Here is a 14,864-nt window from a genome sequence, read left to right on the forward strand (position 1 = left end):
GGCAACTATTGAGGCCTCCAGATCAACCGGGGCCGCGTCCATTAAACCTAAGGGTTTTGTAGTCAGCGGCGACGTTGTTTAACTCATCATATCTATTTGGTGATGCTTAAATGCATCACCAGGCACGAAGTGATCGTTAAGGTCACTTTCAAAACACTACTTCTGATGGTGCTAGCGTGCATCTCCACAAACAAAGTAATATTAAATACCACCTTGAGCGTTTTGTTAGTAAAAAAATGTAATCATTAACCAACGGGAGAGGTTCGCTTCCGGAAAGAAACCCTGGCTGTCGTCTACGGGTAACTTAATTTGCTGGTCTGTTATGACCAACGAACGATACAAATTTTATTGTTTGACTCATCCAGGCTTCATGAGCCTTGTGAAAACAATACCAAATTCTTCATCGATGACTTTTTCCGGCATTGACGGGATACCTGCAAGCGAGCAAAGGATGTCACTCCTAGGATTCAAGCTTGGAAAACACTCACTCAGAATGTGCAAAGAACAGGCCGTAATGCCTGGTTAGTTTTCGTGACCGGTTTATGAAACGGACTGTAGTCGGTGAACGCCATAAGCTGCACCGTATGTCTAGAGAGCGAGTCTTATCTTGACTTTCGTTGGGGGACTCATGTCCCTGCTGCTTTAAGGCGTAGTCATGCTTCTTAAAAAGCGTACTCTCTCCAAGACGCTTATTGGAGGACGTGCATCCCTTCGTGAAGGAATTAAAAACTTGCAATCCTTTTTACAAGCGCGTGAAGCACTCGTTTTCCAATGAACTTTCTAAGGAAGAGAACGGACTGTTGAACAAGACCCGAAACATCCACCGTTAGTTCGAGGTCCATAGCTATCATGCGAGGGTTAAACGCCAGCGAACAAGATAACTCGTTCGGACACCCTTCGCCTCGCGGTAGTTCAAAAATTATTCAACTAGGAAACGCTTCTCAAAAATTGTTCAACTAGGAAACACTTCTCTGTTCGAGCCCGTGAATGGATGTGGAGACGAGGAAAATCGGGTTTCCTCATTCGTCGAACCCGAGTCATCATAATAATATAGGTTGCGACCTCCGAAACTTGCGAATAGACGTTAATCATTAACGATTCCGTCGTCGAGACATAGCGCCGATCTTCGAAAAAATTGCCGCTAACACTTGCAAAAACCGTGCGCATGTTGCGATTAATCAGCTGTCGAACGAACGGGCGCACAATTCCCTTCAAAACGAGCTGGTGACAGCTCGTCGAAAGATCGCATCATTAAAGGATGCAGTTGATCGTCTAATTTGTGAGAACTAGACTCTTTGCCGAAACATTCATGCCTTAGTGCGAGACCTACACAGGCTTTGCCAGACGCCATAGACCTTTCAGGGGTGATTTGGAGCCAGTTGAGATCTCGTGGTGTTAGTACGGGCGAACACGTTCGACGTAAAACGTAGGATGTATATTTATCGTATGAGGTAGCTCGATCGTGTACCGATTGCCTTGGCGGTGCAGTAGACGAAACAGGCTGATATACCTAAGCAGAATTTTACGATTGTCCACATTCGCTACTACATGTTATGCTGGATTTACCGTAGACAGAAGGACTACATCATTAACTTTAAATATCAGAACGTTTGTGCTTCGATTGTTATCAGTGTTCCATTTCTGTCGTTCACCACATCAGCGATGGAATCCTGTACGAAACGGACCACTGCTTCCCGAGCCAGCAGAATTCTCCTGCTGAGTCGGCTTTGTTTTTAGCGCGCTTAGTGCGAACTGCGGAGTTAACATTCTCCACTTTAGTGAGAGCATCATTGCTCTCACTAGTAATTTTGTTGTCAATGCTGAGTATATCATATCAAAGTCAGCAAATAGACTAATCGCTTTTACTGAGTTTATCTTCTTCGTGTTGAATAAATCAATATCGGTATACTTTGCATTGACTTTTGAGTGAACGCGTGATGAGCAAGAGCTAAATTGGTCTTTGCTCGAGCGAGTGCCCCCCCCAAAAAATAGTCACTCTCAAAGAAGGTTGGAGTTTGTGATAAGCTTACGCTATCCGTTAAAAAGGTGTATGCTTTGTTGATGCATGTACCGAAATGTTGATGGCATATTGTGTCATTGGCATGAAATTACTCTTACTAGTAAACGAGTAGACGTATCCGCGAAGTATTTCTTTGAAAATTCGGTTTGCCCGTTCTGTCTGACAACTTTGTTTAGGGTGATCAGAAGGTGACATTTCCAAGTATGTCCTAAGTAATGCGAACACAGATTGCCAAAACTCCGCCGCGAACCGGATATCTTCATGCGAAATGTCGAAATATTGTGTTAAAACCGATACGATCACAGCGAAGGCTGTGATCGACTTTGTGACTGCAACAAGATGTACCATCCTGAACCGATACACAAACACAAAGAATAATACCAGTATTCTTGTGGGCGTCTTTTGGAAATCCGAAGACGAAGCTCATTGATACGGACTGCCGACACTCTGCCGAAAAGGCAGAGGTAATAACGGAGCATGAGATAAAGGGCTACGCTTCACCCGTTGAAATACTTTGCAAGCCCACATGTACTTGCGTACTAATTCATACTGACGAGGCCAGAAGAAATCGGGACTTACCGTGACATAAGTCTTCTCACGTCCACGATACCCAGTTATTGGTACTCATACTTGATGCATAACCGCCAGATCATTATGGGTGGGGATGAGGACACGAAAGCTGTCGCCAGCAATGGCTGTTGAATACCTAAGCTATTGCGTGTTGTGTATCTATCTATCTATCTGTTGAAAATTGATTCGATATTGACGAACCTTATAAAAATCTCTTATAAGATTTTTGAGGTGATTCATAAGACCTTTAAGAGCAAAACTACTTGATAGGATCTTCTTACGTTGTCAAGTAGTATTGAAGACGAAATACGTATTGCTGCAACGTGGGCTTATCCTCTTTGTTGTTTTGTAGCCGGCGCAAAATTAGGCGGCGCAAAAGAACATCAGCGACGACATTAAGTCGTCCTGGTTTCTATTCGACGGAGAAATTATACTCCGCGAAGAAGGATAGCCACCTCGCCATTCTTTGCGAGAGGTGTGGGCTATTTACGGCCGTGCGTAATGACGCATAGTCCGTATATCCGATGAACGGTCTATCTCCGAGGAGATAGACGCTTAATGTAGCCAGTGCATATTTCATGGTAAGGATTTCCTTGTCATGCACTAGGTAATTGCGTTCAGCTGGTTGCAGCTGACGCGATTGGTAACAGACGACGCGCTCCGCGCCATCTGTATCAAATTGCATTACCGCACAGCCGAATGCGAAATCGCTGGCGTCACAGACCACGTGGAATTGTCTGTCATGATCTGCAATCGCCAAGATGGGCGATTGCATCAAGGTTTGCTTGATACCTTCAAAGAAACGCTGACATTCATTCAGCAATCCATAACCATTTCTCGTCTTTTTTCAAGAGACGAGAAAGATACTTTCTCATCTCGGCATAATTGCGCTAGTACTTGTGTAAGTACGCCGCTAGCCCAAGGTCTATTAAGTCCCTTGACATCGACTGAAACTAGCCAGTTGGTAATTAAGTCCCTTGACATCGACTGAAACTAGCCAGTTGGTAATTGCCTTGAACTTTTCGGGATCAGGGCGCACGCCGTGATTTCCGACGATGCACCCAAGAAGTGGTATTTCGCTTGCAGCGAATATACACTTCTTGAGATTTGCATACAACTTATGCTTTCGCATAAGTGTAAGAACCTGACGAACGTGAGTTTTATGAACTTTCACGTCCGTCTTTCCGTCCATGGCCCGGCTATGGACGAATACATCGTCGAAATAATTCGGTGCGAATTCTCGTACCGGTCTTAACAGATTTGTTACGCATCTGTTGAATATTGCAGGGGCGTTACTATTCCCTTAGCATTACTAGCTATTCCCAGAGCATCCCACTGGGGGTGCTTGCTGCTGTGTACGGGATGTTCCGTTCACGTATAGGGATTTGATAGAACTCATCCATCAGATCCATGGATGAAAAGATCGTACTTTTAGACATACCATCTATGATTATGTCTTTTTAGGTATTGGCGTTTGAGTCGTTATCGTTGCAGCATTCAGTTTGTTGAATGCGTGCACTATCCGCCATCCTCCTGTGGCCTTTCGCACACAGAAGGTCGGAGAGCTATGTGGGGAGGTTGATTCCCTTACATGGCCCGCTTTTACTCGATCGTTAAAGAATTTGTCGATCGCTAGTACTTGTTCACGAGGCAGTGTCCATTGCTTCATGACACATTATTTCGAGTCTGGTTTGAGGTCGATTTCGTGTCGAGTGCCTTTATCCTTAGGCAACTCGCATGGTACTGCTTCAGGGAATACATCCTTGAATTCGATTAAATCCTTGTGTATCGGATTTGTCTTTAGTGACTCCCAATCTTGAGTAGTATATCTTTCAATTTGAGTCTTCTCATCGAGGACACTTTCGTCCATCATGAGCTGCTGAGGACCCGTTTGTTCTCTGCAAAAATTACCGCTGACCGAATGTCGGTTACGTATTCGTCCTCTGTGACGAGTACGCAGATCTGCTTGATTTTCCCACTATGCAGTTCTCTCAAGAATCGTTTAGGTTTTAGGGTTGGTAATTGAGTTATCTCCGAAGTTTACTTCGGAGGCGCATACAGATCAAGAGTATAAGCGCCTACTCTTGAACCGTTATTAAGCTAGACATTTAATGTCTCGGTTTCTATCTAGGGGTTAATCTCTCGGGATTTTGACGTCTAGTTACTTCAACTATTTGAGGAGATTTTTTCTCACGTACGTGGGGACCTTTTTTCTCAACGTCTTCCGAGTGTTGTTGCGCTGTCGCAGTCGGGTCTTCTATGGTCGACTCTCTCCTCGACCTAGGATCATCGTGTTGTCCCTTGGGGCAACCGGTATACTTTTTGAATGTCGCCCGCTAGGCGTGCATTCATGTCTCAATCCACTCGACTTCTTCGAGTGGTGGACTTTCGGTGCTGCCTGTGCATTAGTACAGCCGCCGGCAGCTGACTCCACATTGTGATTGGTAATCACACTGTGATCTTGTGCTGTTGTACTAACGACCGTACCACAAGTGAGGCCATCGCACTCACTCGTAGTACATCCACATGCTTGTGGATGCTCCAAGACGTTCATCAGATGGCCATCTGATGAACAAGTGGCAGGCATCTTTACGGATCGATGCTGCCAGCTGGTTCTTGTCTCGTATTTCTGAGCTAAGGTAAACCTAGGATGACATCAAATTTGTCATCCAAATCCAGTACGATGAAATCATCATCGTACTGTAAATCTTTTAACGTGTAGTGAAATTTCACTACGCGTTTCATTACTGTTATCGATGCGCCTGTCGCTAGACTCACCGTCATCCTCGTTGGAGGGATGCCGCGCTCAACCTATTTGAGTTTACCACCCTCAAGTGAGTGGCGACGATTAAAGTTATTTGACGCTTCACAGTCCATTAGGCCCTAAGTGACAAATCATTTGTTATTTTCAGGCGCAGATACACATAATGATTGTGTGTCTAGAGCAACTTTTGTCAAGAGATTTGCAAATTCCCTTGAAGTTGCTGATTCAGTAGAGCGTTGCGCTCCTACTGATCCCGAACGTTTTTTGGCGGTTCACCTCGATGTTGCGATCTCGCATCAACATCGGACCCGCGACCGTTGCCCTTTTTGGCATTCGGTCCATAAATACGTTCAGTATCTCTCGGGATGAAACGTAGAGCACTAGACTCATGAGCGTAGTGTCCTAACTTTGACAGCGATTGCAATTCTGCAATCGCTTGTTGTTCGGAAAGCGAGAGATCTCGCTTTCGACATAAGAGAGGTCCATCGGCTCTGGACCTCCAAGCTCTTGTCGTCTCGGAGGTCGATATGATGACAAACAAGCTTGAGCCTGTCTCAAGCTTAAGTCCTCCTGTACCGCAACTAAGATTGCTTCTTCAAACGTATCTAGTTTTAATCAGAACAGATGGATCTCTACGGGACCGTCCACAAGACCCTGCATGAACACCGTAATCAACATGTATGCATAGACTGGGTTGTTCGTGATACAACTTGCTAAAAGTCGTATAGGCTGGGCATAAGCGCAAACATCACGCTTGCCTTGCTTAAGTTTCAGAAGCTCCGATCGAGCTCTAAACTCAGCCCTAGGCGGTTCAAACGTCTGTGTGAGCCGAAATTAAGAGCTTTTGACGGCTTAAAGACATATGGGTCGCGCAACTTAAGGCCTAGTGCCCAGGCACATGGGTCTGTACCTGCTGTAACCTAAACAGTTCTGCCTGTTAAGAGCCTTGCTGATTAAGCAAGGCTACCTTTTCCTTCGCCTCGTCAAGTTCATGTTGTATGAACTTGGCGATGGCTGAATATAGAGCATCTCTGTCCAAACCGGACAGCATGGCCAAGATGGCATCATTCCCTACGGTCGAACTCATTCGTTCGACCGCACTCATTTCTATGTGACTTAGAAAGGAGTAGCTATCACGCGAAACGTGATGCGTTTTTCCATTATCATCTAACATGTCCATGTTAGATGAAGGAACTGTGGTCCTTGGACGGACTACAAAGTGCTATCAGGTGTAACGGGGCACTACTGACTTGTACTGTTTCAGTACAAATCCACTTCGCACTGCTTCAGTGCGAGTGGTGCCTCACGCCACTTCACGTACACTAGTACGTGCAGAGGAAGTCTTCTTTTATAACACTTGCTTTAAAAATGGTTGTTTAAAAACTGTATTAATATGATTAAGTTCTTTTTGTCTATCTACTCAATACGAAATTAATAAAAACTTATACAAAACATTTAAGAAAGCCTTATCTGTCTCTCTCTTTGCGCGCGTCGAGCGCTGACTGGACCGCGGAGCAAGTAGACATAATGGCCTTATCTACCAATGGATAAGCTTTTAGAATATTACCATGTAAGGTAATATTCTCCAAATATAATCTACCTTTTAGATAATATATTTATTAACACTTCTAGGTGTTAATTTCATGATACCACACACCGTGCTACAAACGTCCGTTTCTTCTCTCCTGTTCAAAAATAAGTGGGCAAAAAAATCAAGATATGCTGGCATGGATAAACAGAAGCAACCTCCAAACACTGCAAGAGAGCCGAAACTGGGTGCACTTTATCGAAACAGCGTTGACGAAGATGGTGGTCAAGTCGGGCCGGGGCAGTTCTCTACTGAGTTGCCCAAGGTCTGACATGCCCAAAAAGCAACAGAAAGTGCCTCCTTTCTTCAAAGATTCGATAGTCCTCTAAAGCTTGCATTGTGCCCTATCGTCAAACTAAAGTTATTGCTTGCTCGGCTTGATGCCTTGAATAACTCTCTTTGTTAACACTCCAACATAAAAGGCTCAACATTTAATTTATCCGTATGTTCTTTCCTCATGGGTTGCATTTAAATTTTGGCCAAACATCATGCCCTCCAACCACTGATCTGATCTTGTCACATAGGAGCTGAGGACTGACATGATAAGCATATTGCAATCTAAAGGATGTGCGCGGAAAGAGCTCGTGCATAAAATACGCAGAAGGGACCGCTTCCGGCCTATTAAATTGATACCTCGTCACCACACGCTTTCCGTCGTCATTTTATATTTTGCTAAAACTTTGCTGCCTTTCACACCTTCCTTCACGGCCAATTATGCTTCTCAAGTACTTCGTCGCCATTCTTGCTGTACAGCACAGTGCTGGCGCAGCGCTCGATCCGAATGAACAAAAGCTCATCGAACCGATACGACGCAGGCTCGAGCCTTTATTGTCATTTCCGGCCAATCAACTGGTAGACGAAAGCCATGGAGCCTTGAGGACTAGCCGTGGCTTAGCGCAAGACGATGATAATGAAACTCGCATGATATCTACAGCAGCCATGAAACCTCCAATTATTAAAAGTCTGGCCAATTCACAAACAGGAGGCATGCGCAATGCCGTGTCCAAAATCGTTGCCGAAAAAGCTAATCAAGTCGAACATTTTCTCGCTGATAAAGACACCGTCGCTGCCATAGCTGCCAAAGGTGCCAAAGATTTGCCCGATGCCGAAATAAGCTCCACTGCCAGAACAAGCCGTATTGCCGAAAGAAGTTCCGATGCCAAAGCTAGCAGCTCTGTTACCGAAACTAGCGACGCTGTCAACGCTAAGCCCGTCGTCCTCTTGCTCGACGAGGTCGAGAAAAAAAAGTTGACTACAACTTACGGGACAGACTTTGCTGAAGTTCTTGCATCCCATCTCCCGGCTGCAAAGAAGCTAATGGAGAAATCTGAACGCTATGCTTTCGAATACAAAGTCTATCTCGATTTGATCGACCATGTGCCACACAAACAATTCATTGTGAAGTCGCTTGACGATTACGACCCTGAAGAGATATATGGTTTTCTTCCTCACTTCGCTTCTATGGATATGCGCAACGAACTGGCATGGTCAAACGCTGTTTTGAAGGCCAAAGATAAACCAGTTTTGTTCAATCCCATCGAAGCTTTCAAGAATGTTGCTAGTATCGATGGGGAGACTAAGATCAATGGAATTGTCCGAAAGCTCCGATTTTTGGTACTGGCAAAGAATAAACATGCTTTGACAAATCCGCTTGTAAAGCATGTATTAAATAATGTATTACGCGATTTCGAGATGGATACTAATTCGCTACGAGTTATACTGCAAAGTTTTCCAGATTTCAATGAATTGCTCAAAGATTTCAATTCCCTTTTCAAGAAGGAAGCGAAAGCAGCGAATGCCAAACTCAAAAAAGCTACGGGAATCTCGCGTAATGGGGTATTTCACATTCTAAGTTTGCCAAGGTTTAGTGATAATAATAATTGTTTCTTGTTGTGACAGATGCGCAAGAAACGTACCTCCCGCTAAGAATACCGCCACCAAAGTTTTTGAAATACACGGTTACGCATGGGTCGATCTTCAGTAGAAAGACCAAGTTTGTATCGTGAGAGTCGCTTAACTGGGTATAATAAAACTTTGTTGCATTGAAAAAGGGTGTTTTGTACAATTGCATTCTGTCGTACCTACTGTGGACGGAGATGTAGTTGCATATGCTGCAAGAGGCAATTTTGTGGTCACTTACTAGCTTCAGTGTATGTGTGTACGTGCTGCTGAAGAAAAGCGGCTTGCGTGACGAGCACAAACGTTCCAATCGACGACAGGAAATTGAGAAATATATGCTTCATGCCGGAGACGACGTGGCAAGCGATGCACATGCGTGTTTTTTTTCTTATCGCCACTATGTGCGATCAAACACAAAGCTCTATGTGTGTATGCGTGCGCAACATCGCGAAAAAGTAACAAGTTGCAGCGATGGCGCGATGGCTCCAGTCGCACAACAAAGGGGCTTCATACAAGTGGTAGGGTAACTCGTTCTTTCTTTTCAAGTAAGAATTGCTAACATGTTTTTTATCAAATCATTTCTTTTGCAACAAAAAAATTGCAAGAAGAAAGCATCTGCGAGTAACTCTGTGCTCTGTCCGCTATGCTAGCGATAGGCAACCGTCCTCTTGCACCCATGACACTTCCTTTGCTAGCGACTGAGCGCGCACCAACATCGACCTGGGTATCGAAACAATCTCGACCGCTGCGTTCGCCACTTTCATCTCATGAAGCAATTGGTTTTTGGGATCCAAGCTTCCGCATCTCGATGCCGAAGCTTGGATCTTAAAACCAATTGCTTCATCTACAAGCGTCGTTCGGCATCAGCATTCGAGCCGTTGCTTGGATCGAGGCTCGCCTTTGTAGAGAGTGATTTGCCGTACTTGTTGCGCAAAAAGCAGCGGTTGAGCAGCAGATAATCGATTTATCGCGTGCGCTTCACGCTTCGTCTTCATCCCGCTACTCTTGTCTCGCTTACTTGCTGGTAAGTTTTTTAACCCCACGCAAACTTCATACACCAACGCACCTTCGTGACCAAGCTGTCTCCTATAGCACGATCGCGCTACACGGATGGCGGCAAGAAACGATCGCCATTGCTAAGATCAACGTCTGCCTCATTCTTTATTCGTGTCATACCACCCATCGTCTAGAATGTTGACGGATCTCGTTCCTAGTTAGATTCCTTCATTGTTTTTTTTAAGTTTTGTAAAGGATTTATTCGAGCTCCGGAATGATGTAGACGTCCTTAAAAAATTTGAATCACAAACACAAATTTTCTACGAGGGAACTATTAATGCCTTTGTGACTCTGACAGCTGCTAAATCTAGTCCATCAAATTTCAGACACCCACATCAACTAATAAGTTACAAATTGCAAATATTGCTTTTTTGATGACAACACAGGGTTCATTGTTGGACGTTGTCAGCTTAACCATCTGTGAACAGAGCTTAGATTGTGCTTCTTGAGCAAGTTTATTTTTGAGCCTTAGCGCTCAATAGTAACTTCTTTTGGTACGAAAGGCTAAGCTATTTTTGAATTTACTAAATCTAGTGACAGCGTCGAAAATAAATGACAGGGAATATCCAATGCTTGAAAAAAGCCGTCTAGTTGGATATTAGTCTAGTATGCACCCATTCGGCATTGAACAAGACCAAAGCACCAATCAAATCAGTTTGCGATTGGTCCGCCTTCAGTTTATTGGCCAATGCACATTGAGCCTCGCTTTGCAAACAATAGATCGAACGTGACCACAGCCCAACGAAAAGTTTTGGGCATTTTCGATTTTACTTGTGCAAACGTTTGCTACTCAATCAACTGACGAGACACGATGGCAATTACCTGCGGAGACATCCCTCGCTTGATCTGTTCAATCATCATCCCGCCCGTCGGCGTATTCTTCCAGGTCGGTTGCACCAAGGACCTGGCCATCAACTGCCTGCTTACTTTACTTGGGTACGCACCTTGTTGCTTCCCTGTCGCTTTATCCACACCTTTTTTTACTTTTTATGGCAAAAGGTACATTCCCGGTGTTATCCACGCCGTCTACATTTTGATTAAGGAGTAGATGGCGCCGCGGCGACGTCTTCGGGGTGCATTCTTGCCGCGAAGTGTGTGCTGGGAAAACGTGAAGTGCCACAATGGTAGTGCGTCGTCTCTTGCACTTGCTTGGATGAGGTTAGGTTTACTTTTTCATAAATACTTTTGTTTTAATGGTTTGTCAGATCAGATATAGGATACTTTGCACGTCAAGTTGGCAACATGGGTATCGGCAAAAATGTATGTCGGATTGCGCACGTGAAGCCTAAAGGGGAGATAGACAAGAAGTTTGCCGATTACTGCAGGTCTAAAGTAAATATAAGGTTATCGTCATTTGAGCTGTTTCTATCTATTCACGATTTTCCAGACGCATTAATAATTTCACGTTTTCTCACTCATTAATGTGCATGCCATAAGCGCACTGGCTGCTGGCAGGTTTGAAAAGCTGCAAACAGGAAACAGATGAGCCAAGGAATATATTGGATTTCATTTGCAGATTCAATTACACTCTGAACCACTCCCGAATACGATCTGAGTACGACAAGTTCATCACTCCTTCTGTAGCTCTTTTTTAGCAAAACAATTTTACGTGTAAATATAGTTTCTCGCTTGCCTAGAAGCCGCAAAGGCAACCAGCCAATTTTTGTTTCACTTCGTCAACAATACTTTGAGCGCGAAGGTCGAGGTCTTTCCACATGCTCAAGACGGACGCCGGGCCGACGCTGGAGGCCACCGCGTAAGTGTCTTGGTGTTCCCCGTCCGAGCTCGCGAGGGACATGTACAGCAAGAGTGACCCACCCCCTGAGGCATTGACCTCACGGACGAGCCGCTTTGTCAGTTCGTTCGTGTTTACGTGGTGATGATGACGAAGCATGGTTTCGTCCAACGCCGATACCGGACACACGAGTTGGAATGCAATCGTTGTAACTTCGGAGAACAAGCCAAGCGTTTCAAATCGTTCGTCCGTTGCCAGTCGTGCCGCACTTGCCGTCCGATTCTCCTCGATCTCCTTTTTACTCAAACTCGCAATTGTTGCCAAACATGTCTCCAATTTCTCTACCACTTGCGCCTTGTCAAACCCACTCTCCGTGCTGTATTGATTGGATCCAATCACGACAAATTGCGTTTGAGGAGTCCCAACCCATTCGCCAGTGTTTTCGACGTGCAGTCGCCGGTTTCCACTCCAGTGCACCTCAAAACGAAAGCGCGGCAACTCGGCAACGTACAACACTCCTTTCGCACGCAACGTCCCTTCCGGCAACGATCGTTCAAGCCACAAATGAATTGCGCCAAGCGCCATTGGTTCCGTCTGCTCAAGTGCCACCGACGAAAACGTTGGCGCCACGAAGACACGCGCATCGCTTGATACTGCCGACCTCGTAAGCTTTCGCAAGCTTTCAGTCGGCGTGCTTTGCCCCGTGTTCCACCGCAACGGCACACTCTCATGACTCACGCCAGTAATCAACGCATCATCTGGCGGCGCAATGTCCAACACATGCGGCAGATACACACGCGCGTGGTCCGTCTCGTACACTCGGGCCCTTGGCGCGTGTTTCTCAATCTCGTGACGCGCCACCGCACGCTGGTACTCGTTAAGTAAATCGCTTTTGTTCAGTAGCACCACGTCCGCGCACCGCAGCTGTTGAATAGCCACTTCGCAAAGTGCCCTTCCTTGCATCACATCGGAAGCCACCGCATCGCCGTCCACCACGGTCACGACGGTATCCAATCGCGCACGCGTCATCGAGCCCCACGTCTCCTCGACGGCTGCGATCAATCGACTCGGATCCGTCGTGCCACTCGTCTCCACGACGACGTAATCCACGAAGCCGAGGTCGTCCTCAGCCTTAAGCACTTGCCACACCGCGTCCCGAAACTCCTTCACGCTGCCATTCGGATCTGCCGAGAGCTCAAACAGTTTGTGGCCGGGACCTTCAAGCTGATTGGACAATAAAAGCGCGTCCACGTTAATGGCTGCCAAGTCGCTGATGGCACAGGCAATGTTGAGGTTCAACTTGCACTGCAATATGTGCCGCAGAAGCGACGTCTTGCCCGCGCCGAGGAATCCAGTGACGATCGTTACTGGGAGGTGGCGCTGCGGCGCATTACGAGCTAGCAATTGCCGCTCGGCATTCAAGCACAGGTTTAAGCGACTTGACTCGGTCGCCATGGCGTTCGAGAGTGTCCGTCTAATCAGGAGGAAGAGGTCGGATGGCAGGGCGTTTCTACCAAGTATCTTGCAAGCCTAATCTTCTTCTATGACAGAAAACGCGGCGGTGGGTGGCATCGCTACCGACCCATCTTTAATTTAAATGCGCACGAGCCTCCGCTGGTAATACAAAAGCTGCCGATTTGTCAGGTTTATCGCGCAACGTTCGTAGAACAGACGTGAATAACAAATTAAACCTCATAACCAGCATCGACAATTATTTTAGAGAGGCACAGGCAGTCTTTTGTACAATATTAAGGCGTAGAGGATATAACGGATTAAAGTAACACAGTCCCCGTTAAGTACACTTGGTGTACTAAAGGGGGTGATCAATTGCTATATAATAGTAATTAGACCCAGCACTCGAGCGTGGAGCACAGTTGTGACCAACCCTTGTGTATGTGATGCACATGGGTGCATTCACATAAGGAGGGATGGCGCCCAGCGTCATCCGTTACGCGAGGTATCTAGAAAGATACGCTCGCAATACATATAAAGTTGTATCTATACAGATGAAAATAGGTATTTATATATAATACGATTACATATAAATCAGTCTGGAAACTACTTTCTACTTTATAAGTGCGCAAGAGGAGCCGGATTACCGCTCCCGTGACGACTCTTAATTAAAGTACTCAGTGTGTTGGGGGAGAACGCTAACGCGCCCACCACAACTACCTCACTGCACGCAAGAGAAGCAGATTAAACTGCTATCTCGCTGTGCTAGGGTGTGTGCTAAGTAGAGCGTGGCCGCATTACGACGTGCCCGCCTTGGTAGCACTTGAAATCTTTCCCACAACCCGCATCTCTGCGTGTGTACGTGAGGATGAGCCTCAATATTGATTGGGCTGATTTTCCTCACCTCTCCGAACATCATCGGGAGGTGGCAGGACTTATGGCGTAGGGACTTGGTGAACAAGCCCTGGCCAGGCTCTTGGGTAGTCCTCCTGAGCAACATGTTGCTCAGTTGGAGCAGTTTGAGGCATTCGTGCTCGGACAGCGGAGGGCCGCGTCCGAGGCACAGAGCCATGCTGCGGCGGAGTCCGTCACTCAGACTCAGGATGAGCTGAGGCATGAGCAGGCTCGGAGCGAGGGTCTCAACAGGACTGTTGAGATACTCTCTGCCTGTTCGGATCAGCCGAGGCCCATTCGGATGGACCCATCCAAGTTCGATGGAACTGCAGCGCATACGATTGTCCACTTGCTTTTAGCTGTGGATCAAAACGGTGTCGCGCAGCTCATCGAGGATGCGCTCTCGTCCTTGTGGACGACGAGCAACAGTCCACCAAGTTCTCTTCTGGAACTGGTGCGACTATTTCGTGGATCTTTTCTTCCCTTAATTCGGCTAGGAACAGATCCCACGACATCTCCGGAAGATTTAAAATCTCCTCGGCAGATTTAAAGACTTGCCGGAGCACCTCAACTGAGGATGCCTCCGCAATTTCGCCTTTGACGGCCTCGAACACCTCGTTCGAAGGCCCGTCCTCTTCGACTGATCCAAAGGTCACTCGTTTAGACGTGCCTATGATCGTTCTAATCTGTCGAGTACTCGTTTTTCGAGTTACCACGACCCTTTTCTGGGAAGCGGGTGCCGTTGCACTCCTGGCTAACGCACCGCTTCAAACCGCACCAGGCTCTAGGCTCTGTACCGGTTTATGCGACGCATGACTTTTTGTCAGCTCGCCGTCTACTGCCACAGGCTCTCGGCTCTGTGCAGGACATTCAGACGCATGACTAC

At 46.3% G+C, this 14,864-nt stretch overlaps 3 protein-coding genes across 3 annotated transcripts; 1 reads left to right on the top strand and 2 right to left on the bottom strand.

Annotated features, from left to right (window-relative positions):
* Positions 1–7,656: 7,656 nt before the first annotated feature.
* Positions 7,657–9,368, top strand: CCR75_009229 (uncharacterized protein; the record flags this gene model as incomplete). Its single annotated transcript, XM_067967271.1, has 3 exons — positions 7,657–8,794; positions 8,842–8,944; positions 9,092–9,368. The coding sequence occupies 3 exons, from the start codon at positions 7,657–7,659 to the stop codon at positions 9,366–9,368; spliced, it is 1,518 nt and encodes a 505-aa protein (XP_067819205.1).
* CCR75_009230 (uncharacterized protein) lies at positions 9,358–10,024 on the bottom strand (the record flags this gene model as incomplete). Its single annotated transcript, XM_067967272.1, has 2 exons — positions 9,358–9,854; positions 9,950–10,024. The coding sequence occupies 2 exons, from the start codon at positions 10,022–10,024 to the stop codon at positions 9,705–9,707; spliced, it is 225 nt and encodes a 74-aa protein (XP_067819199.1). The 3' UTR covers positions 9,358–9,704.
* Positions 10,025–11,530: 1,506 nt separating this feature from the next.
* Positions 11,531–13,087, bottom strand: CCR75_009231 (uncharacterized protein; the record flags this gene model as incomplete). Its single annotated transcript, XM_067967273.1, has 1 exon — positions 11,531–13,087. The coding sequence occupies one exon, from the start codon at positions 13,085–13,087 to the stop codon at positions 11,531–11,533; it is 1,557 nt and encodes a 518-aa protein (XP_067819304.1).
* Between the last annotated feature and the right edge of the window lie 1,777 nt (positions 13,088–14,864).

This window comes from Bremia lactucae, linkage group LG15 (assembly GCF_004359215.1).
Source record: "Bremia lactucae strain SF5 linkage group LG15, whole genome shotgun sequence".
Lineage (NCBI taxonomy): Eukaryota > Oomycota > Peronosporomycetes > Peronosporales > Peronosporaceae > Bremia > Bremia lactucae.